The sequence below is a fragment of the Panthera pardus genome, unplaced genomic scaffold (genome assembly GCF_024362965.1).
Source record: "Panthera pardus isolate Hobbes unplaced genomic scaffold, ASM2436296v1 HiC_scaffold_25, whole genome shotgun sequence".
NCBI classification, from domain to species: domain Eukaryota; kingdom Metazoa; phylum Chordata; class Mammalia; order Carnivora; family Felidae; genus Panthera; species Panthera pardus.
The window spans coordinates 50119254-50141604 of record NW_026526821.1 but is presented as its reverse complement, the minus strand read 5'-3'; the positions used below and the strand labels follow the sequence as shown (position 1 = coordinate 50141604).

Sequence of the window (22351 nt, the reverse complement as noted above, 5' to 3'; positions counted from 1 at the left end):
CCTACACAGCACACCTGTGAGGGGTCCACTTCCTGTGGAAATGGAGGCTCTGTTAAGTATTGTATCACTTGTCCAAGTAGGTGACTTGGGTCTGTCTTGGAATGTGGTCACAGGTGTGTGGTGAGACCTGCATTCCAGCTCAGGCACCAGCTTCTGGGTCTGGGTGACTATGGTGGGGTAGCTTCCTTGGAAAAAAAAAAAGGAGAGTTGGGATTTATGTTAAACCAAACAGAATAAATGTCAGTGCACCACCCAGCTGACAAAAAATTATGAGCATAGCTATAAGTCCCTAGGCACCATTGCTAAGCCTCCTCTCTCCTCCCAGAGATAGCTGTCCTGAAGGGGCTGTTTATCAGTTTATAGACATTGCTTGATGTGCAGCCTCTTAGGTGGGTGTCTCTGAGCCATGTAGCACCTTGTTTGTGGTGGCCTGACTTCTAAATTTCCTTATCCATCAAGTTGCCATGGTGCCATGTCTCCAGTGGGCCACAGAGCACAAAATGAGTGTAGAACATGCACTTACTATCCCAACTTCTCCATAGCAAGCTCCCCACAGGGGCTGGTCTCCGGCCCTATGGACACACTGTGGGGACCTGTTCTGTGCATGAGTCCATGGTAGGCTCCAGGCACACCCAGGGCCTTGGGCACAGAAGCAGCCAAGAGCCTTGAATCTCACTGTGCCGTTCCTCTCGGACACCTCCCCATGGACAGATGCGTGTGTCCACACCTGTGCTGTCCAGATTCCCCAGCCCAGTGCCAAGTGGTCTGCTGCTCACTGGCCTGAGTCAGAAGGCTGCCCTTGTCCTCTCTCTGCTCCTCCTGGTCTGCACTCCCCACTGTTGACCCTATAACTATAGTCACAGCTGTAGTCTCAGCAGGGTCTTTTGACAGTGTTTATGGGGCATCTTCTGTGTGGCAGTGCAGCTAGGGATTGCAGCAAAGAGCAGAACAGATGTTTACAGCTTTCAGCCCATGAGGGAGGCACCATGCTTCCTGCATGTCCAAGTGTCAGGAAGAAATGTGTTACCATGTTTCAAGGATGAGGAAACTTAGAGGCCATGCTGCTGAAACCATGTACATTTTCCAGGAACATGTGCACACATGCTGAAAGCCTAGGTGAATGTATAGAAATGACCAACCAAAATTCAAGCTGGTAGTTTTCTGGGAGGTGGGGGGTCAGGTCTGGGAAGGCAGGGGAGGCACTGGGGCAGAAGCAGGCTTGGCCCAGGTTAGAAGGCTTTGGGGAACGAGAAGATAACTGTGCAGACGGGGGAATGTAGATGGGAGCCAGCTCTCGTGGGCCGGGGAAGGGTTTTCAGGGGGTAGGCTGCTGGGGCTCTGAGCCAGGCAGCTGTGGAAAGGTGCTCTCAGGTAGCCAGGAAGACTGAGAAGAGCATATTGCAGGGACTGTGGGGTGGGTATAAAGGCAATGCGGAGGCCGGCAGAGGGCAGGGGGAGGTGGATATTACAGCTGTCCAGGCAAGAGGTGACAGTGGCTGGGGACCAGAGTGATGGCATCAGAGGTGTAGGAAGTTGACTGGCAGGGGTGTGGAGGCCAAGTTGATCAGTTATAGGAGGATGGGATATACACAAGGTGTTGGAAATGGGTCACAGAGCAATCAGAAGACTCCCCAGAAATGCCACTGACCAAGAAGTGGGGAGGGCAGGATTCAGTTACACATGAGGAGCCTGTGGTGTCTTTCGCAGAGTGTGGTGGGTGGAGAATTGAGGAAGGATCCCACAGAGGAAGGGGAAACCAAGGGGCTGCATTTTTAGGGGAAGAATCCTGGAAGGAGAGAGGAACACCTGTCTCTGAAGCCCTTGAGAGGCCAGTTCACACAAAACCAGCCTGAAGGAATCTACCAGGCTCAGCAACATGCAGGTGCTTGCTGAGCTCATTGGCATCCCTCCAACCCCAATGCTGGGTCCCCAGTCCCAGCTCCTGCTCTGTGAGGGGAGGTCTGGCCCCAACACCAGCCAGGAGACCCTTGGCCACAACTCCTAGTGTATTGGCCTTGTGGCCACTTGTAAGTAAACATGTGCGACCACCTTCCAAACCCACAGCAGTTGTAGGCTCACAGGTTGGGCAGAACTCAGACTTACAGGATCTTGAAGGCCATGGTGAAGATTTGGGCCTTTATCATAAAAGAAAGCAAAGTGCAGAGAGCTACATGACCAGATTTGGATTGTGAAAGAATTTTTGCCAGTATTTTAGAGAATAGCAGGAGTAACCTGAATATCCACAGGGTTAAATTTATCCACAGTCACCTCTCCTATTGCTATTTTGCTCTACACACACACAAATCTACACATACCCTTTTAAAATATTTTCTGAATCATTGGAGATAATTGCAGACATTATGACTCTTTACTGCTAAATGTTTCAACATGTTGTTCTGTAAGAACAAGGACATTCTCCTGCATATCCACAGAATCATTATCACATATGGGAAATTTAGCATGAATATGCTGCTATTTTTAATTTGCACTCTACATCCAGATTTCACCAGTTGTTTTGGTATGTTCTTTCTAGATTGTTCACTCACCCTGTATCTAATCAAGGATCAGGTCATGCATTTAGTTAATCATATCTCTTTAATATCCTTTTTTAAAAAGTTTACTTATTGAGAGAGAGAGAGAGAGCATGCATGCTCGAGCATGGGGCTTGATCCCATGAACTGTGAGATCATGACCTGAGCCGAAATCAAGAATTGGTTGCTCAACTGACTGAGCCACCCAGGTGCCCCATATCCTTTAATCTAAGAGTGTATCCATCTTTTTTTATTAATTTTTTTGTCGGTGGATGTTGACTTTTTTTTTATCATGGTAAAATATACCTAACGTAAAATCAACCATTTTAATTGCTTTTAAGTATATAATTTGGTGGCATCATGTAACACAATGTGCGGTCATCACCACTGACTACTTCCAAAACTTTTTCATCATTCCAAACAGAAACTCTGTACCTATTAAACAATAATTATTGCTAGTATTTTATGAGGATTTTAGCATCAATATTGGTAAAGGATATTGGTCTCTAGTTTTCCTGTACTGTCTTTATCTGGCTTTGATATCATAGTAATGCTGGCCCTGTGTAATGAATTAGGAAGTGTCCCCTCCTCCTCAAATTTTGGAAGAGTTTGAGAAGTATTAGCATTTTCTTCTTTAAATGTGTGGTAGAACTCACCAGGGAATCCTGGTAGCTCCTGGGCATTTCTTTGTTACAAGTCGTTTGATTAACTAACTCAATTTCCTTACTAGTCATAGGTCCAATTAGATTTTTTATTTCTTCATGAGTCAGTTTTGGCATATTGTGTGTTTCTAGGAATTTGGACATTGATGTTTTTGAAAAATCAAGACCAGGTATTTTGCAGAATTCCTCCATTTGGATGCCTGGTTTTCCCCTTGGTTAGATTCCTTCTTATATCTCATGCCTTCTTTATAGGATCTTTTTCTTTCTAATGTGTAGTCTTTAGAAGTTCCCTTAGTGAAACTCTGTTGGAGTAAATTCCCTTAGTTTCTGTTTATCTGAAAATGTCTCAAAGTTTCCCTCTTTTTTGAAAGATAGTGTTCCTAGGAACACAAATCTAGATTTAAGGGCTGTTCTCTGCCCTTTGAACATATTCAGTATCTTCAAGATTCCACTGTTGACATTAAGTAGTCTACTCTGTTTAGTTATTGCTGTATATGTGTATTAATTTTCTATGGCTGCTGTAACAAATTACCACAAAGTTAGTGGCTTAAAACAACACAATTTATTATTTTATAGTTTTGGAGTTTAGAAGGAAATGGGTATGACTGGACCAAAATTAAGATGTTGGCAGGGTTGCCTTCCTGTAGTTATAGAAGATAATTGCTCTTCTTGCCTTTTCTAGCTTCTGTGGGCTGTTTGCATTCCTTGTTTTTGGCCCCCTTCCATCTCTAAAGACAGTGATGACTGGTCAGGTCTGCCTTACATCACATCATTCTGATACCCACTATCCTGCCCCTTCCCTCCACGTTTAAGGACCCTGTGATTACATTGGGCCCATCTGGAGGATTCAAGATTTATAGCTGTAGCTCATTCATATGGTTCATTGCTGTGGAGTGTTATGTGAATATACTACAATTTACTCATTCACTTGTTGATGGGCAATTTGAGTAGTCTTTAGTTTAGGTTTTGGTCATCACAAATAGTACTGCTAAGAAAGTTCTTGTCCATGTCTTTTGGAACATTTATGTTGGAGTGTACCTAAGAATGGAATTGTCAGGTGATAGGGCATAGGTGTGGTTTTCTTTCTACCTACTGTATTTAGAAAAGCATTGTGCCCATTGAATTTGTGTCTTATGAAAAACTTCCAGCCATTATTTATTTATTCTTTTTTTTAGTATGAAATGTATTGTCAAATTGGTTTCCATACAACACCAAGTGCTCATCCCAACAGGTGCCCTCCTCAATACTCCTCACCCACCCCCACCCACCCCCCATCAACCCTCAGTTTATTATTCTTTAAGTAGACTTCACATCCAGCATGGAGCTCATTGTGGGGTTTGAACTTATCCTGAGATCAAGACCTGAGCTGAGATCGAGTCAGACACAACCAACTGAGGCATCTAGGCGCCCCTTCCAGCCATTATTTTTAAAACATGGATTTTCCTCTTGCTCTACAATTAGATGTATGATGTTAGAGCTTTTCACTTTCCCTCCTTTTCTTCCCTTCCATATCTTCTTTTCTCACTTGTCTCATTCTGGGTGCTTTTTTTCCCCATTTCTGTGTTCCAGATCAGTAATTCTTCGTTCAGCTCTATCTAAATCTGCCATTTAACCCATTCAATGAGATTTTAGTTTGACATTGCCTTTTTTTTTTTTTTTTTTTTTTCATTTCCAAAAATCCTATTTTGTCCTGTTTGGTCTGATCATTTTTGATAGTTTTTTGTTGCTTATTTATTTTTTTATTTCCATCTTTTATTTACATAAACATTTTATAATATTTATCTCTAATTTGTGTCTGGTAATTCCAATATCTGAGGTTCCTATGGGATCTAATTCTGTTGTTTTGCTTCTGCTGCCTCTCAGAGGCAGCTTTTTTCCATGTATGTTGTGGTGATCTTTGTAAGCTAATGTTTACATGATGTTAATCACTGGGAATCTCAGGAGCCACAGTAGAGGGTGCTTTCTGCAGAAAGGGTAGGTATTGCATTTGCTGAGAATTGAGAGCCTCCCAATCCAGGGCCACTTTAACCTCCTTTTAGGGCACTGGCTTAATGCAGGAGTCCATGCTGCTGATGGCAGTGCTGACATAGGCATTGGCCTCAGGGTAACTCTATCTTTGTTTTGCTTAATACTCAAAGCTGGGGTTTCAGCTTCCAGGTTTTTGTTTTGTTAGAGGGCCCTTGGAGGTTTCCATTACCATCTGTGAGGACAATCACCCATTATATGATCAGCCTCACACTTCTCTAATTGCTTGGTGTGGTGAGGTGGATAGGATAGGACGCCATCAGCTTATCTGAGGTCCAGGAAGCTTTAAGTGGGAACTGCCCCGCTTCCGCGCCCCCCCCCCCCCCCCCCCCCCCCCCCCCCGCCATCTGCACTGAATCAATTTTTTTCCCATTCTGGAGTCAGAATGGTACTTTCCAAACACAGACCTCATTTGTTTCACTCCCCTGCTTAAAACCTTTTACTGCTTTAAAAATTCCAATGATTAACCTTTCCTTATTTTTCCCTTTAGTTTCTCATGAGATAAAATGAAGTCACATTTATGCTTATTAAGAAGACATTTATGCTTGGTATTATAAGCATATTACATAAAATGAACATGACAAGATCACGTGGCTTTGAGTATTTTTCGCTTAAAACAATTAGAAGCTAATGCCAAATAAGGACCAATGGGGGAAATAAATGTCAACCAGACCAGTATCTACTAAGAATAAATTTCTTTCTTTTTTTTTTAAATGTTTACTTATGTTTTGAGAGAGAGAGAGAGAACAAGTGGGGTAGGAAGAGAGAGAGAGGGAGACGCACAATCCGAAGCAGACTCCAGGCTCCGAGCTGTCAGCACAGAGCCCAGTTTGGGGTTAGGACCCACAAACTGCGAGATCATGACCTGAGTTAAAACCAGACGCTCAACTGACTGAGCCACCCAGGCGCCCCTGAAGAAGAAATTTCTTGTGCAGCAAATAGGGTTTTAAGCTGTCTCTTTCATGATCTTTACTGGTAAATTGCTCATCTATCATACGTCACTAGTGTTACATTAGTGGAGACCTCTAAGTTATAAGAGAGCAAAAGTGGCTCCAGGCAGACATGGTTCATGTAGTAACTGTTCATGCTTGCTTCTTTCCATTGAGGCCTCTACCTTGTGTCAGGTATGATGCCCACTAATGTGGACATCTTCCCAGTTTCTCCTCCCTAGTGTTGACCTCAGAGTGTACAATGAGGGGAGCTCTCACTAAAAAGGAAAATGTGTTTTGGTCTTCTGATTCCTTATGTTCCTGAGCTCTATGTCAGAGTTCCTTGGTGGGAGATGAATATCCTTTGCCGTAACCTGAGGACACACAGCCAGTGTTGTGCATTCATACCAACTGTGAGCATACTCCTATTGCAGCTAGTGGTTGTAAGATGCAGTAACAGATTACCTATAAATATAAACAGAACCAAGGTGCTGAATACATTAGTGAGTTGTTGATTGTGTGACTGTTTTAGAAGGTAAGAAAGCTTTATTTTCTGTAGCTTATTGCTTAGGAGATGCAAACCATAGCATGTTAGCCGTGCATAGAAAAAATAATAGTGTGCCCTGTGCCATCATCCAGGGATGATGCAAGATCACCATGACTTCCAGCTGCAAGACCAGACTCAGGTGGACTGCATGTGGCCAGCTCCTGGAGTCCCCAGCTTCTTTTTTTCAATTTTTCATGCAGAATCGAGTTGGATAGGCTTTCTGAAGAAAATACATTGTTGAAAAATGAGCTGGGAAGGATTCAGCGAGAGCTTGAAGCTGCAGAAAAGACAAATGATGCACAGAGGTAAGGGCCCTGGCTCAGTCGTTATAACTGGACTCCAGTCTGCAACATGCTTTGCTTTTTGTGTAGTGGGCTTAGAAGGTACTGCTGTGGAAAGTGGGAAGTGTTAACACACCAACGCTGAGTTCCAGAAAACCACAAAGGCGAGCCATGCTGACCTCTGACCAGCCCTGATAAGCGTGGGAGGGCTCAGATCCCTTTCCAGATGTTGGCAGCCACGTTCAGTCCTGGGCTCCTAAGTATGAGGTAGAACGTGTGCACACTGCGGCACAGTCAGCACCGCGGTGGACAGCTCCAGCTTGGGCCACTTCTCTCTGAAGTCTGTATAAGCACTTTCCATCCCATGGAGCTGCTCCGTATCACACCTCAGGGTGGGGGTGGGGGGCAGTGAGTATTTCTTTAGCAATAAGAGATGCTTCTGGGGCCATTTTGGAATCTGTTTTTTCATGTTTTGATAATGATTTTAGTTGGGCTTCTCCATGGTTTGTGGATTTCAGTGGGTTAGAATAAGGGGTAGAGGTGGGGAAGGGGAGCAGGAACTGAGGCAGGAGAGACTGTGTTTGTGGAGGGGAGAAAGCACAGAGTACCCATCTGTGGCTTTCTGCTTTCACTACTGTAGTCTTATCCAAGGACAGTTTGTTTGACTTTTTTTTTTTTTCATCTCTGAAGTTCAACATGATTAAAATATGGCATCCCCAGAGCAGATGGTCAACAACTGGTTGGTAGTATGTTACAGCATTTCAGAAATCTAAAAGTTTTTTTCCCCTCTAGAAACTGTTGTTTCTCTAATCTGCTGCCAGGGCCCATTTCCCAACAGACCCCAGCAGATATAAGGCTGTTTTGTTTTGGTCCTATTTATGCTGCTTAGTGTGAATCGTCACATGTTTTCTAAAGAGATATTACTATGTGTGGCTGAAGAATGTCATGGAGGGTGTTTGTTCTTACGGTATTGGCAGTGTTCCTCTGGTTCCGAGGGTTGGGGTTCCGACTGGATGGGCAGCAGCAGTAGTGTAGAACAGTGACAGAGCAGGTGTGAATGTCCGTTTTGTGGCTGCGAACCCAATGACGGGAAAAAGAAACTGGCTGGTCAGTGACATTGTTAATTTTGCTTCTCCAATAGGAAGGAAATCGAGATTTTAAAGAGAGACAAGGAAAAGGCCTGCTCTGAAATGGAGGAACTCAACAAACAGGTCAGGTATTGACTCCTGCATGACGCTTAACACCACTCTCCTTTTTTCATTATTTTGAGATCATTTCAAACTTACAGAAAGGAAGGACAGAACTTTTTTCTGAAAGATCTGAGAGTGATTTGCCAAGCCATCCATCCCTTCCCTGACTCAAAGGATATGAATGTGGATGCAAAAGTGCTGTCTGAGCCTCCACCCCATTGAGCTTTGCCAGCTGTCCTCTCACCTTCAGAATCACGTGGCTCCTTCAGTTGGTCCTTGGTTTTTAGGACCAGGGTGCTTTTGAAGATTATAAACAGTTATTTTGTAGGAAATAACTCTGTTTGGTTTGTCTGATGTTTTCTTGTGATTAGATTTAGATTAGGTCTCTTTGTCCCATAATTTGTCCCATTACTAGTGATGTTGGCTTTGATTCCTGGTTAGGTGGTGTTGGCCAGGCTTCTCCACAGTAAGGTTACTTTTCCCTTTGTAATGGTGAGTATTGTTTGGTAGATACTTTAATATTATGTAAATACCCCATTCCCCATCGAATTCTTACCCTTTATTTTAGCATCCTTTATTTCTTGCTACGATGGTGGCCAGTTGGTAACTAATTCCACCATTCCTTTTATGTTTATTGGTATTTCAAATGTGTAAGGAAGAGCTTTCTTTTCACTTATTTATTCATTACATTATCCTATTACTATCCTAGGTTCCTACTTTTTCTCAATGGGTTATAATACATTACTATCAGTATTTATTTTCGTGCTCAAATTGTCTCAGATTTGGCCAATGAGAGCCCCTTCTCAGTGGTTTCTGGTCCTCAAGATGAACGCTGATCATTTTTTGAGCACTTCTTTACTTTCTGGTACCCCCAGATATTCCAAGTTCATCTAATACTTCCCCTGCCTGAGCCCTATAATCAGCTACTCCCCCAAGTAGCTTCTGGTGACTGTTAGTGTAGAATAGTGTTTGGAGACCAAGACCTGGGCACTAGGAGTGCCCACTGCTCCTGGGGTGTCACTACTTCCAGGCATAGTTAGTGGATAGTTATGGAGTGTGTATGTACTTAGAGTTTCATCAGTGAATGTGCATGTAGTTTCATGAATATTTATTTATATCTGTCTCTCTATTGAAAATCATGAATTCAAACCCATATATGCAGTTCCCACCTAATATCTTAGGGATGATCCTAGTTTCTCCCTTTCTATATTTGTAACTCATATCTCCAACAGTGAGAATCCTGGTTTCTATCCTCAGAAGATCTACTTACTTTTGATTAGCCTCCTTTATCCCATGCATAAATGCCCTTCCCATTTTGTTTCAGCACTGACCCCACACTAGTCCTCTCTCTGCCCCCTTACACGGATGCTTTCATATTTGGTCTCCTTTAGTGGTTTTTGGGTGGATTATTAAGGAGGAAGCACACAAGCTGGGATGTGTCATTCTTGTTTTTCTTTATTCTTTTTTAAATTGGTATTGTTATTAAAGATTATAGACTCATGTAGTTATAAGAAATATAGAGAAATCCTTTAAACACTTTGACCAGTTTCCCCCAACGGTAACATTTATTTAAATTTCACTTAGTTAACATACAGTGTAATATTAGTTTCAGGTGTACAATATAGTGATTCATCACTTACATACAACACTTAGTGCTCATCATGATAAGGGCACTCATTAGTCCCCATCACTTATTTCACCCATCCCCCCACCCACCTCCATTCTGGTAGCCATCAGTTCTCTATAGTTAAGAGTCTGTTTCTTAGTTTGCTTCTCTCTTTTTTTCTCTATGCTCCTTTGTTTTGTTACTTAAATTTTTTTTTAACATTTTACTTATTTTTGAGAGAGACAGAGTGCGAGCAGGGAAGGGTCAGAGAGAGAGGGAGATACAGAATCCAAAGCAGGCTCCAGGCTATGGGCTGGAGCCCAACACGGGGCTTGAACCCACAAACTGTGAGATCATGACCTGAGCCAAAGTCGGACGATTAACCAACTGAGCCACCCAGGTGCCCCTCCTTTGGTTTGTTTCTTAAATTCCACATATGAGTGAAACCATATGGTATTTGTCTTTCTGTGATTTATTTCACTTAGCATTATACTCTCTAGTTCTGTTGTGTCATTGCAAATGGAAAGATTTTATTCTTTTTTTATGGCTGAATAATATTCCAGTGTGTGTGTGTGTGTGTGTGTGTGTGTGTGTGCGTGTGCGTGTGCGTGTGCGTGTGTGTGTGTGTGTGTATACTTACAAACATACACTCCACATCTTTTTTATCCACTCATCAGTCAGTGGACACTTGAGCTATTTCCATAATGTGGCTATTGTAGATAATGCTCCCATAAACATTGGAGTGTATATATGTCATTGAAATAGTATTTTTAGTATATATACTGTTGAATTAGTATTCTGTGGATAAATACCTAGTAGCGTGGCTGCTGGATTATAGGGGAGTTCTATTTCTAACTTTTTGAGGAACCTCCATGCTGTTTTCCAGAGTGGCTGCACCAGTTTGCATTCCCACCAACAGTACAAGAGTGTTCCCCTTTCTCCACATCCTCGCCAGTGCCTGTTGTTTCTTGTATTGTTGATTTTAGGCATTCTGACAGGTGTGAGGTGATATATCATTGTAGCTTCGATTTGTATTTCTCTGGTAATGAGTGATGTTAATCATCTTTTCCTGTGTCTGTTGACCATCTGAATGTCTTCTTTGGAAAAATGTCTATTCGTGTGTTCTTCCCATTTTTAAATTGGATTGTTTTTTGGGTGTTGAGTTTGATAAGTTCTTTATATATTTTGGATATTAACCTTTTATCAGATATGTCATTTGCAAATATCTTCTCCCATTCCATAGGCTGCCTTTTAGTTTTGTTGATTGTTTCCTTCATTCTATAGAAGCTTTTTATTTTGATGAAGTCCTGATAGTTTATTTTTGCTTTTGTGTCCCTTGCCTCAGGAGGCATATGTAGAAAGAAGTTGCTATGGCTGATCTCAGAGACATTACTGCCTATGCTCTCTTCTAGGATCTTTCTGGTTTCAGGTCTCACATTTAGGTCTTTAATCCATTTTAAGTATAATTTGGTGCATGGTGAAAGAAAGTAGTCCAGTTTCATTCTTCTGCATGTCTCTGTCCAGTTTTCCTAGCACCATTTGTTGAAGAGACTGTCTCTTTCCCAATGGATATTCTTCCCTGCTTTGTCAAAGATTAAATGACCATACAGTTGTGGGTTCATTTCTGGGTTTTCTATTCTATTCTATTGATGATTGTGTCTATTTTTGTGACAGTTCCATACTGTTTTGATTACTACAGCTTTGTAATATAGCTTGAAGTCCAGAATTGTGATGTCTCCAGCTTTGCTTTTCTTTTTCAGGATTGCTTTGGCTATCTGGTGCCTTTTGTGGTTCCATACAAATTGTAGGGTTTCTTGTTCTAGTTCTGTGAAAAATGCTGTTGGTATTTGGAAAGGGATTCTATTAAATGTGTAGATTGCTTTTGGTAGTATAGATATATACTATATATACTATAAATATATATAGATATATCTGGTAGCATAGATATAATGTATAGATACATATTTTAGCAATATTTGTCCTTCTTACCCATGCACATGGAAGTCTTTCCACGTTTTTGTGTCATTTTCAGTTTCTTTCATCAGTGTTTTATAGTCTTTCAGCTCTTTGGTTAGGTTTATTCCTAGGTATCTTATTGTCTTTGTGTAATAATAAATGGGACTGATTCCTTAATTTCTCTTTCTGCTCCTTCATTATGTCTAAAATGCAGCAGATTTCTGTGCATTGATTTTGCATCCTGCAACTTTACTGAATTCTTTTATCAGTTCTAGCAGTTTTTTTTGTGGAGTCTTTTGGGTTTTCTCTATATAGTATCATATCATCTGCAGATGATGAAAGTTTCACCTCTTCCTTGCCAATTTTGACACTTTTTATTTCTTTTTGTTGTCTGATTTCTATGGCTAGGACTTCTAGTACCATGTTGAATAAAAGTGGTGAGAGTGGACATTCCTGTCTTGCTCCTGATCAGAGAGGAAAAGTTCTCAGTTTTCAAATGCCATTGAGGATGATTCTAGCTCTGGATTTTGCATATATGACCTTTATCATGTTGAGGTATGTTTCCTCTAAACCTACTGTGTTGAGAGTTTTTATCATGAATGGGTGTTGTACTTTATCAAATGCTTTTTCCTCATCTATTGAAATGATCATATGGTTCTTACCTTTTCTTTTATTAATGCAATGTGCCACATTGATTGATTTGCAAATATTGAACCAGGCCTGCAACCCAGGAATAAATCCCACTTGATCATGGTGAATTATTCTTTTAATGTATTGTTGGATTTGTTTTGCTAGTATTTTATTGAGAATTTTTACAGTCATGTTCATCAGAGAAACAGGCCTGTAGTTCTCTTTTTTAGTGGAGTCTTTGGTTTTGGTATCAGGGTAATGATAGAATGAATTTGGTAGTTTTCCTCCCTTTTCCAATTTTTTGAATAGTTTGAGAAGAATAGGTATTAACTGTTGTTTAAATGTTTGGTAGAATTGGGGCACCTGGGTGGCCAGTGGGTTAAGTGTCTGACTCTTGGTTTTGGCTCAGGTCATGACGTTGCAGTTCCTGAGTTCAAGCTCCGTATCAGGCTCTGCACTGACAGCAGAACCTGTTTGGGATTCTCTCTGTCTCCCTCTCTCTCTGCCTCTCCCCTGCTCATGTGCTCACTTTCTCTCTCTCCCTCTCTCTCTCCCTCTCTCTCTCCCTCTCTCTCTCCCTCTCCCTCTTCCTTTCCCTCTCCCTCTCTCTCAAAATAAAGAAATAAATTTTAAAAAAATATTTGGTAGAATTTGCCTGTGAAGCCATCTGATCCTAGAGTTTTGTTGGGAGATTTTTGATTACTGATTCAATTTCTTTGCTGGTTATTGGTCTGTTTAAATTTTTTCTTTTTTCAGTTTTAGTAGGCTATATGTTTCTAGGAATTTATCCATTTCTTCCAGGTTGTCTAGTTTGTTGGCATATAATTTTTCATAGTTTGTATTTCTGTGGTGTTGGTTATTTCTTCTCTCCCATTTGTGATTTTATATATTTGGGTCCTTTCTCTTTTATTTTTGATTGGTCTAGCTGGAGGATTATTAATTTTATTAACTTTTCAAAGAACTACCTCCTGGTTTCATTGATCAGTTCTGCTTTTTGTTTTGTTTTGGTTTTTAGTTTCTATATAATTTGTATCTGTTCTAATCTTTATTATTTCCTTCCTTCTACTGGTTTTGGGTTTTTTTTGTTTTTCTTTTTCTCGCTCCTTTAGGTATAAGGGTAGGTTGTTTATTTGAGATTTTTCTTGCTTCTTGAGGTAGACCTGTATTCCTATAAACTTCCCTTTTATGACTGCTTTTGCTGCATCCCAAAGGTTTTGAATCTTCCACTGGTAACATTTTACAAAACTATAGTATAATATATATATTAGTCTGCTAAGGCTGCCATAACAAAATACCGCAGACTGAGTGGCTTACACAACAGAAATATATTTCCTTACAATTCTCAAGGTTAGAGGTCCAAGATCAAGGGGTTGGTGGGTTAATTTCATGAAGCCTCTCTTGTAAAATTTTTTTTAACGTTTATTTATTTTTGAGACAGAGAGAGACAGAGCATGAACGGGGGAGGGTCAGAGAGAGAGGGAGACAAGAATCTGAAACAGGCTCCAGGCTCTGAGCTGTCAGCACAGAGCCCAACACAGGGCTTGAACTCACGAACTGCGAGATCATGACCTGAGCTGAAGTCGGACGCTTAACCGACTGAGCCACCCAGGCGCCCCTGAAGCCTCTCTTGTAGATGGCTGTCTTCTTCCTGTGTCCTCATGTGGTCTTCCCTCTTACATGTTGGTATCCTAATCTCTTCTTAATAGGACACTATCAGATTAGAGCACGCTCATAGCACCTCTTTTTCCCTTAATCACCTCTTTAAAGACCCTGTCTCTAAATAAAGTCACATTCTGAGGTATTGAGAGTATGAACTTCAACATATAATTTTGGGTGGACAGGAATTAGCCTATAACAAATATTTTAAACAATCTATTGATGTTGATGCAATACATGGGTGTTATTCACATTTCCCCAGTTTTACTTGTGTACTCATGTGAGTGTGTGTGTGTGTGTGTGTCACTGTGTACGTATGTGTGTATTGGTGTATGTATGTGTATATGTGTGGTGTATGTGTGTATGTGTATGCATGCATGTGTGTATGTGTATGTCTGTGGGGGGGGTGTATGTCTGTGTGGGGGGGAGGTGTGTGTATTGAGTTCCATTTGATTTTATTGCCTCTGTGCATTCATGTATCCACCACCACAGTCAAGATACTAAACAGTTTCAACTCCTGAAGGATCCTTCATGTTGCTCTTTTATAACCATACCTACTTCCTTCCTTCCTCCAGCCTCTAACCCCTACAATCACTCATCAGTCCTTGATTTCTAAAACTATCATTTCAAAATGTTGTTTAAAAAGAATCACACAGAATGTAACCTTTGGGAATGACTTTTCTTGCACATCATACCTCCCTGGAGATTCAGGGAAGTGTTGCCTGTACAGTAGTTCGCTTCTTTTTATTGCTGAATATTAGTCCATTGGGTTGATATACCACAATTTAACACTCACGTTTTCTTTTTTTATTTTTTTTAATGTTTATTCACTTTTTTTTCTATTATGAAATTTATTATCAAATTGGTTTCCATACAACACCCAGTGCTCATTTAACAGGTGCCCTCCTCAAGCCCATCACCCACCCCCCCATAAACCCTCAGTTTGTTCTCAGTTTTTAGGAGTCTCTTATGTTTTGGCTCCCTCCCTCTCTAACCATTTTTTTTCTTCCCATCCCCCATGGTCTTCTGTTAAGTTTCTCAGGATCCACATAGGAGTAAAAACATATGGAATATGTCCTTCTCTGTATGACTTATTTCACTTAGCATAACACTCTCCAGTTCCATCCATGTTGCTACAAAAGGCCAGATTTCATTCTTTCTCATTGCCACGTAGTATTCCATTGTGTATATAAACCACAATTTCTTTATTCATCAGTTGATGGACATTTAGGCTCTTTCCATAATTTGGCTATTGTTGAGAGTGCTGCTATAAACATTGGGGTACAAGTGCCCCTATGCATCAGTACTCCTGTATCCCTTGGGTAAATTCCTAGCAGTACTACTGCTGGGTCATAAGGTAAGTCTATTTTTAATTTTCTGAGGAACCTCCACACTGTTTTCCAGAGCGGCTGCACCTGTTTGCATTCCCACCAACAGTGCAAGAGGGTTCCCGTTTCTCTACATCCTCTCCAGCATTTATAGTCTCCTCTTTTGTTTATTTTAGCCTCTCTTCACTGGCATGAGGTGATATCTGTGTGTGGTTTTGATTTGTATTTCCCTGATGAGGAGCGACGTTGAGCATCTTTTCCTGTGCCTGTTGGCCATCTGGATGTCTTCTTTAGAGAAGTGTCTATTCATGTTTTCTGCCCATTTTTTCATTGGATTATTTGTTTTTCGGGTGTGGAGTTTGGTGAGCTCTTTATAGATTTTGGATACTAGCCCTTTGTCCTATATGTCATTTGCAAATATCTTTTCCCATTCTGTTGCTTGCCTTTTAGTTTTGTTGATTGTTTCCTTTGCAGTGCAGAATTTTTTTATCTTCATGAGGTCCCAATAGTTCATTTTTGCTTTTAATTCCCTTGCCTTTGGGAATGTGTCAAGTAAGAAATTGCTGCGGCTGAGGTCAGAGAGGTCTTTTCCTGCTTTCTCCTCTAGAGTTTTGATGGTTTCCTGTCTCACATTCAAGTCCTTTATTCATTTTGAGTTTGTCTTTGTGAATGGTGTAAGAAAGTGGTCTAGTTTCATCCTTCTGCATGTTGCTGTCCAGTTCTCCCAGCACCATTTGTTAAAGAGACTATTTTCCATTTGATATTCTTTCCTGCTTTGTCAAAGATTATTTGGCCATGCTTTTGTGGGTCTAGTTCTGGGGTTTCTATTCTATTCCTTTGGTCTATGTGTCTTTTTTGTGCCAATACCATGCTGTCTTGATGATTACAGCTTTGCAGTAGAGGCTAAAGTCTGGGATTGTGATGCCTCCTGCTTTGGTCTTCTTCTTCAAAATTACTTTGGCTATTTGGGGCCTTTTGTGGTTCCATGCAGATTTTAGGATTGCTTGTTCTAGTTTCAAGAAGAATGCTGGTGCAATTTTGATTGGGATTGCATTGAATGTGTAGATAGCTTTGGGTAGTATTGACATTTTAACAATATTTATTCTTCCAATCCATGAGCACAGAATGTTTTTCCATTTCTTTATATCTTCTTGAATTTCCTTCATAAGCTTTCTGTAGTTTTCAGCATACAGATCTTTTACATCTTTCGTTAGGTTTATTCCTAAGTATGTTATGATACTTGGTGCAGTTCTGAATGGGATTAGTTTCTTTATTTGTCTTTCTGTTACTTCATTATTAGTGTATAAGAATGCAACTGATTTCTGTACATTGATTTTGTATCCTGCAACTTTGCTAAATTCATGTATCAGTTCTAGGAGACTTTTGGTGGAGTCTGTCGGATTTTCCACGTATAATATCATGTCATCTGCAAAAAGTGAAAGCTTGACTTCATCTTTGCCAATTTTGATGTCTTTGATTTCCTTTTGTTGTCTGATTGCTAATGCTAGAACTTCCAACACTGTGTTAAACAACAGCGGTGAGAGTGGACATCCCTGTCGTGTTCCTGATCTCAGGGAAAAAGCTCTCAGTTTTTCCCCATTGAGGATGATGTTAGCTGTGGGCTTTTCATAAATGGCTTTTATGATGTTTAAGTATGTTCCTTCTATCCCGACTTTCTCGAGGGTTTTTATTAAGAAAGAATGCTGAATTTTGTCAAATGCTTTTTCTGCATCGATTGACAGGATCATATGGTTCTTTTCTTTTATTAATGTGATGTATCACATTGATTGATTTGCAAATGTTGAACCAGTCCTGCAGCCCAGGAATGAATCCCACTTGATCATGGTGAATAATTCTTTTTATATGCTGTTGAATTCAATTTGCTAGTATCTTATTGAGAATTTTTGCATCCATATTCAGCAGGGATATTGGCCTGTAGTTCTCTTTTTTTACTGGGTCTCTGTCTGGTGTAGGAATCAAAGTAATGCTGGCTTCATAGAACGAGTCTGGAAGTTTTTCTTCCCTTTCTATTTTTTGGAATAGCTTGAGAAGGATAGGTATTATCTCTGCTTTAAATGTCTGGTAGAATTCCCCTGGGAAGCCATCTGGTCCTGGACTCTTATTTGTTGGGAGATTTTTGATGACTGATTCCATTTCTTCGCTGGTTATGGGTCTGTTCAAGCTTTCTATCTCCTCCTGATTGAGTTTTGGAAGCGTGTGGGTGTTTAGGAATTTGTCCATTTCTTCCAGGTTGTCCAGTTTGTTGGCATATAATTTTTCATAGTATTCCCTGATAATTGCTTATATCTCTGAGGGATTGGTTGTAATAATTCCATTTTCATTCATGATTTTATCTATTTGGGTCATCTCCCTTTTCTTTTTGAGAAGCCTGGCTAGAGATTTATCAATTCTGTTTATTTTTTCAAAAAACCAACTCTTGGTTTCATTGATCTGCTCTACAGTTTTTTAGATATATATTGTTTATTTCTGCTCTGATCTTTATTATTTCTCTTCTTCTGTTGGATTTGGGGTGTCTTTGCTGTTCTGCTTCTATTTCCTTTAGGTGTGCTGTTAGATTTTGTATTTGGGATTTTTCTTGTTTCTTGAGATAGGCCTGGATTGCAATGTATTTTCCTCTCAGGACTGCCTTTGCTGCATCCCAAAGCGTTTGGATTGTTGTATTTTCCTTTTCATTTGTTTCCATATATTTTTTAATTTCTTCTCTAATTGCCTGGTTGACCCATTCATTCTTTAGTAGGGTGTTCTTTAAGCTCCATGCTTTTGGAGGTTTTCCAGACTTTTTCTTGTGGTTGATTTCAAGCTTCATAGCATTGTGGTCTGAAAGTATGCATGGTATGATCTCAATTCTTGTATACTTATGAAGGGCTGTTTTGTGACCCAGTATGTGATCTATCTTGGAGAAGGTTCCATGTGAACTTGAGAAGAAAGTATATTCTGTTGCTTTGGGATGCAGAGTTCTAAATATGTCTATCAAGTCCATCTGATCCAGTGTATCATTCAGGGTCTTTGTTTCTTTATTGATCCTGTGTCTAGATGATCCATCCAATGTTGTAAGTGGAGTATTAAAGTCCCCTGCAATTACCACATTCTTATCTCTAAGGTTGTTTATGTTTGTAAGTAATTGTTTTATATATTTGGGGGCTCCCATATTTGGTGCATAGACATTTATAATTGTTAGCTCTTCCTGATGGATAGACCCTGTAATTATTATATAATGCCCTTCTTCATCTCTTGTTACAGCCTTTAATTTGAAATCTAGTGTGTCTGATATAAGTATGGCTACTCCAGCTGTTTTTTGACTTCCAGTAGCATGATAGATAGTTCTCCATCCCCTCACTTTCAATCTGAAGGTGTCCTCAGGTCTAAAATGAGTCTCTTGTAGACAGAAAATAGATGGATCTTGTTTTTTTTTTTCCATTCTGATACCCTATGTCTTTTGGTTAGTGCATTTAGTCCATTTACATTTGGTGTTATTATAGAAAGATATGGGTTTAGAGTCATTGTGATGTCTGTAAGTTTCATGCTTGTAGTGATGTCTCTGGTACTTTGTGGTCCTTGCAACATTTCACTCACACAATCCCCCTTAGGATCTCCTGTAGGGCTGGTTTAGGGGTTATGAGTTACTTCAGTTTTTGTTTGTTTGGGAAGACCTTTATCTCTCCTTCTATTCTAAATGACAGACTTGCTGGATAAAGGATTCTCAGCTGCATATTTTTTCTGTTCATCACATTGAAGACTTCCTGCCATTCCTTTCTGGCCTGCCAAGTTTCGGTAGACAGATCCGTCATGAGTCTTATTGGTCTCCTTTTATATGTTAGGGCATGTTTATTCCTAGGTGCTTTCAGAATTCTCTCTTTATCCTTGTATTTTGCCAGTTTCACTATGATATATCATGCAGAAGATCGATTCAAGTTACGTCTAAAAGGAGTTCTCTGTGCCTCTTGGATTTCAATGCCTTTTTCCTTCCCCAGTTCAGGGAAGTTCTCACTATGATTTCTTCAAGTACACCTTCAGCACCTTTCCCTCTCTCTTCCTCCTCTGGAATCCCAACTATGCGTACATTATTTCGTTTAATTATGTCACTTAGTTCTCTAATTTTCCCCTCATACTCCTGGATTTTTTTATCTCTCTTTTTCTCAGCTTCTTCTTTTTCCATAATTTTATCTTCTAATTCACCTATTCTCTCCTCTGCCACTTCAATCCAAGCTGTGGTCACCTCCATTTTATTTTGCAGCTCATTTATAGCATTTTTTAGCTCCTGCTGACTGTGTCCTAGTCCCTTGATCTCTGTAGTAATAGATTCTCTGCTGTCCTCTACACTTTTTTCAAGCCCAGCAATTAATTTTATGAATCTTAATTTAAATTCATTTTCTGCTATATTGCTTAAATCGTTTTTGATCAGTTTGTTAGCTGTTGCTACTTCCTGGAGTTTCCTTTGAGGAGAATTCCTCCGTTTCGTCATTTTGGATAGTCCCCGGAGTGGCGGGGAACTGCAGGGCTCCTCCTCTGTGCTCTCTGGAGTAACTTGTGTTGGTGGACGGGCGCAGTCAGACCTGATGTCTGCCCCCAGCCCAACTCTGGGGCCACAGTCAGACTGGTGTGTACCTTATCTTCCCCTCTCCCAGGGGCAGGACTCACTGTGGAGTGGTGTGGCCTCTGTCTGGGCTACTTGCACACTGCCAGTCTTGTGGTACTGCTTCTATGGGATCTGGCATATTAGCCAGGTCGGATCTGCAAGGTGCACAGGGGTGGGAGGGGCAGACTCTCCTCACTTTGCCTTCAGTGGTCCGCTTCAGGAGGGGCCCTGCAGCACCAGGAGGGAGGCAGACCCATTGGAGGGATGGATCCACAGAAGCACAGTGTTGGGTGTTTGTGCAGTGCAGGCAAGTTCCATGACGGAAACTGGTACCCTTTGGGATTTTGGCTGGGGGATGGGCAGGGAGACGGCGCTTCCCAGCACCTTTGTTTCCTGCCAAGCTGAGCTCTGTCCTCCGGGGCTCAACAACTCTCCCTCCCACTCTCTGAGCAGAGCTTTTGACTTATAACATTCCAGATGTTAAGTCCCATTGGCTGTCAGAACACACTCCATCTGGCCCCTCCGCTTTTGCAAGCCAGTTGGGGGCTCTGCCTTGCTGGGTGGGCTGGCTGCCTCTCCACCGCCCTGGCTCCCTCCTGCCAGTCCATGTAGTGCGCACTGCCTCTCCGCCCTTCCTATCCTCTTCCGTGAGTTTCTCGTCTATGCTTGGCCCTGGAGAGCCTGTTCTGCTAGTCTTCTGGTGGTTATCAGGGTAAATTAGGCAGATGTGGGTGGAATCTAGGTGATCAGCAGGGCACGGTGAGCCCAGCACCCTCCTACGCTACCCTCTTCTCCCCAGTGTTTGTTCATTTTTGAGAGAGAGAGACAGAGTGCAAGTTGGGGAGGGGCAGAGAGAGAAGGAGACACAGAATCTAAATCAGGCTCCAGGCTCTGAGCTGTCAGCACAGAGCCTGACACAGGGCTTGAACTCATTAACCATGAGATCGTGACCTGAGCCAAAGTCTGATGCTTAACTGACTAAGCCACCCAGGCACCCCAACACTCACCTTTGAATCTTTTTTTTTTTTTAATGTTTATTTATTTTTGAGAGAGAGGGAGACAGAGCGGAAGCAGGGGAGGGGCAGAGAGAGACGGACACACAGAATCTGAAGCAGGCTCCAGGCTCCGAGCTGTCAGCACAGAACCTGATGTGGGGCTCGAACTCAGAAACTGTGAGATCATGACCTGAGCCAGAGTCAGATGTTCAACTGACTGAGCCACCCAGCCGCCTTTTATCACTCCCCTTTTATATTTTTTATTTTTTTTATTTTTTTCAATATATGAAGTTTTTTGTCAAATTGGTTTCCATACAACACCCAGTGCTCATCCCAAAAGGTGCCCTCCTCAATACCCATCACCCACCCTCCCCTCCCTCCCACCCCCCATCAACCCTCAGTTTGTTCTCAGTTTTTAAGAGTCTCTTCTGCTTTGGCTCTCTCCCACTCTAACCTCCTTTTTTGTTTTTTTCCCCTTCCCCTCCCCCATGGGTTTCTGTTAAGTTTCTCAGGATCCACATAAGAGTGAAAACATATGGTATCTGTCTTTCTCTGTATGGCTTATTTCACTTAGCATAACACTCTCCGGTTCCATCCATGTTGCTACAAAAGGCCATATTTCATTCTTTCTCATTGCCACGTAGTACTCCATTGTATCACTCCCCTTTTAAAGGATAGCTGGGATGATTCCAGTTTTGGCCTATCACAAATAAAGCTGCTCTGAACATTCCTATGTAGGTTTTTTTTATGAACATAAGTTTTCATTTCACCAAAAGTGCAAATGGTAGTTACATGTTTAGTTCTGTATGAAAAGGCCCAACTGTTATCCAGAGTGGCTTTAACAGTTTACATTCTCACCCAGCGATCTATTTTCTTCACATCCTTGCCAGCATTAGGTGTTGGCACTATTACTTTAGCCACTCTGAGAGGTGGTGTGTGCTGAGACAGAAAGGCTGGATGGGCTGGGGTTGGTTAAGCTCTGATAAAGTAGTTTCTCTTGGGCAGGAGGGGAACAGAACGCTCCAAGTATCCCTCAGAATGGCCACTGTGTTAGTGTCTTCAGCTGCTGTAACAAAATGCCATAGGCTGGAGCACTTAAACGACAATAATTTATTGTCTCATAGTTCTGGAGGCCAGAAGTCCAGGACAAGTCCCGACTGATTTGGTTGCTGGTGAGAGCCCTAATTCCTGGCTTACAGACAGCTGCCTTCTCACTGTGTCCTCACATGGCCTTTCTTCCGCATGGGCACTAAGAGGGAGAGACACAGGGCTCTACTTCTTCTTAAAAGGTCACAGTCTTGTCAGATTAGGACCCCACCCATATGAGTTTATTTAACCTTAATTACCTCCTGAAAGTCTTAACTCCAAATATAGTCACATTGGGGGCTTAGGAGCCTTGACACACGAATTTGGAGGGA

The 22351-nt window shown here is 41.4% G+C and overlaps 1 protein-coding gene across 7 annotated transcripts in view; it reads left to right on the top strand.

Moving 5' to 3' along the window:
• The window catches only part of NINL (ninein like), a 193973-nt gene that overhangs the window by 146312 nt on the left and 25310 nt on the right, over nucleotides 1-22351 (top strand). For 6 of the 7 annotated variants that reach the window (XM_053890483.1, XM_053890482.1, XM_053890484.1 and 3 more), the window contains 2 exons: nucleotides 6895-6999; nucleotides 8117-8186. In XM_053890483.1, coding sequence (XP_053746458.1) covers nucleotides 6895-6999; nucleotides 8117-8186 — 175 coding nt within the window. Of the gene's footprint in view, nucleotides 1-6894; nucleotides 7000-8116; nucleotides 8192-22351 lie in introns of all 7 variants that reach the window. The other variant, XM_053890486.1, reaches the window with a different exon arrangement.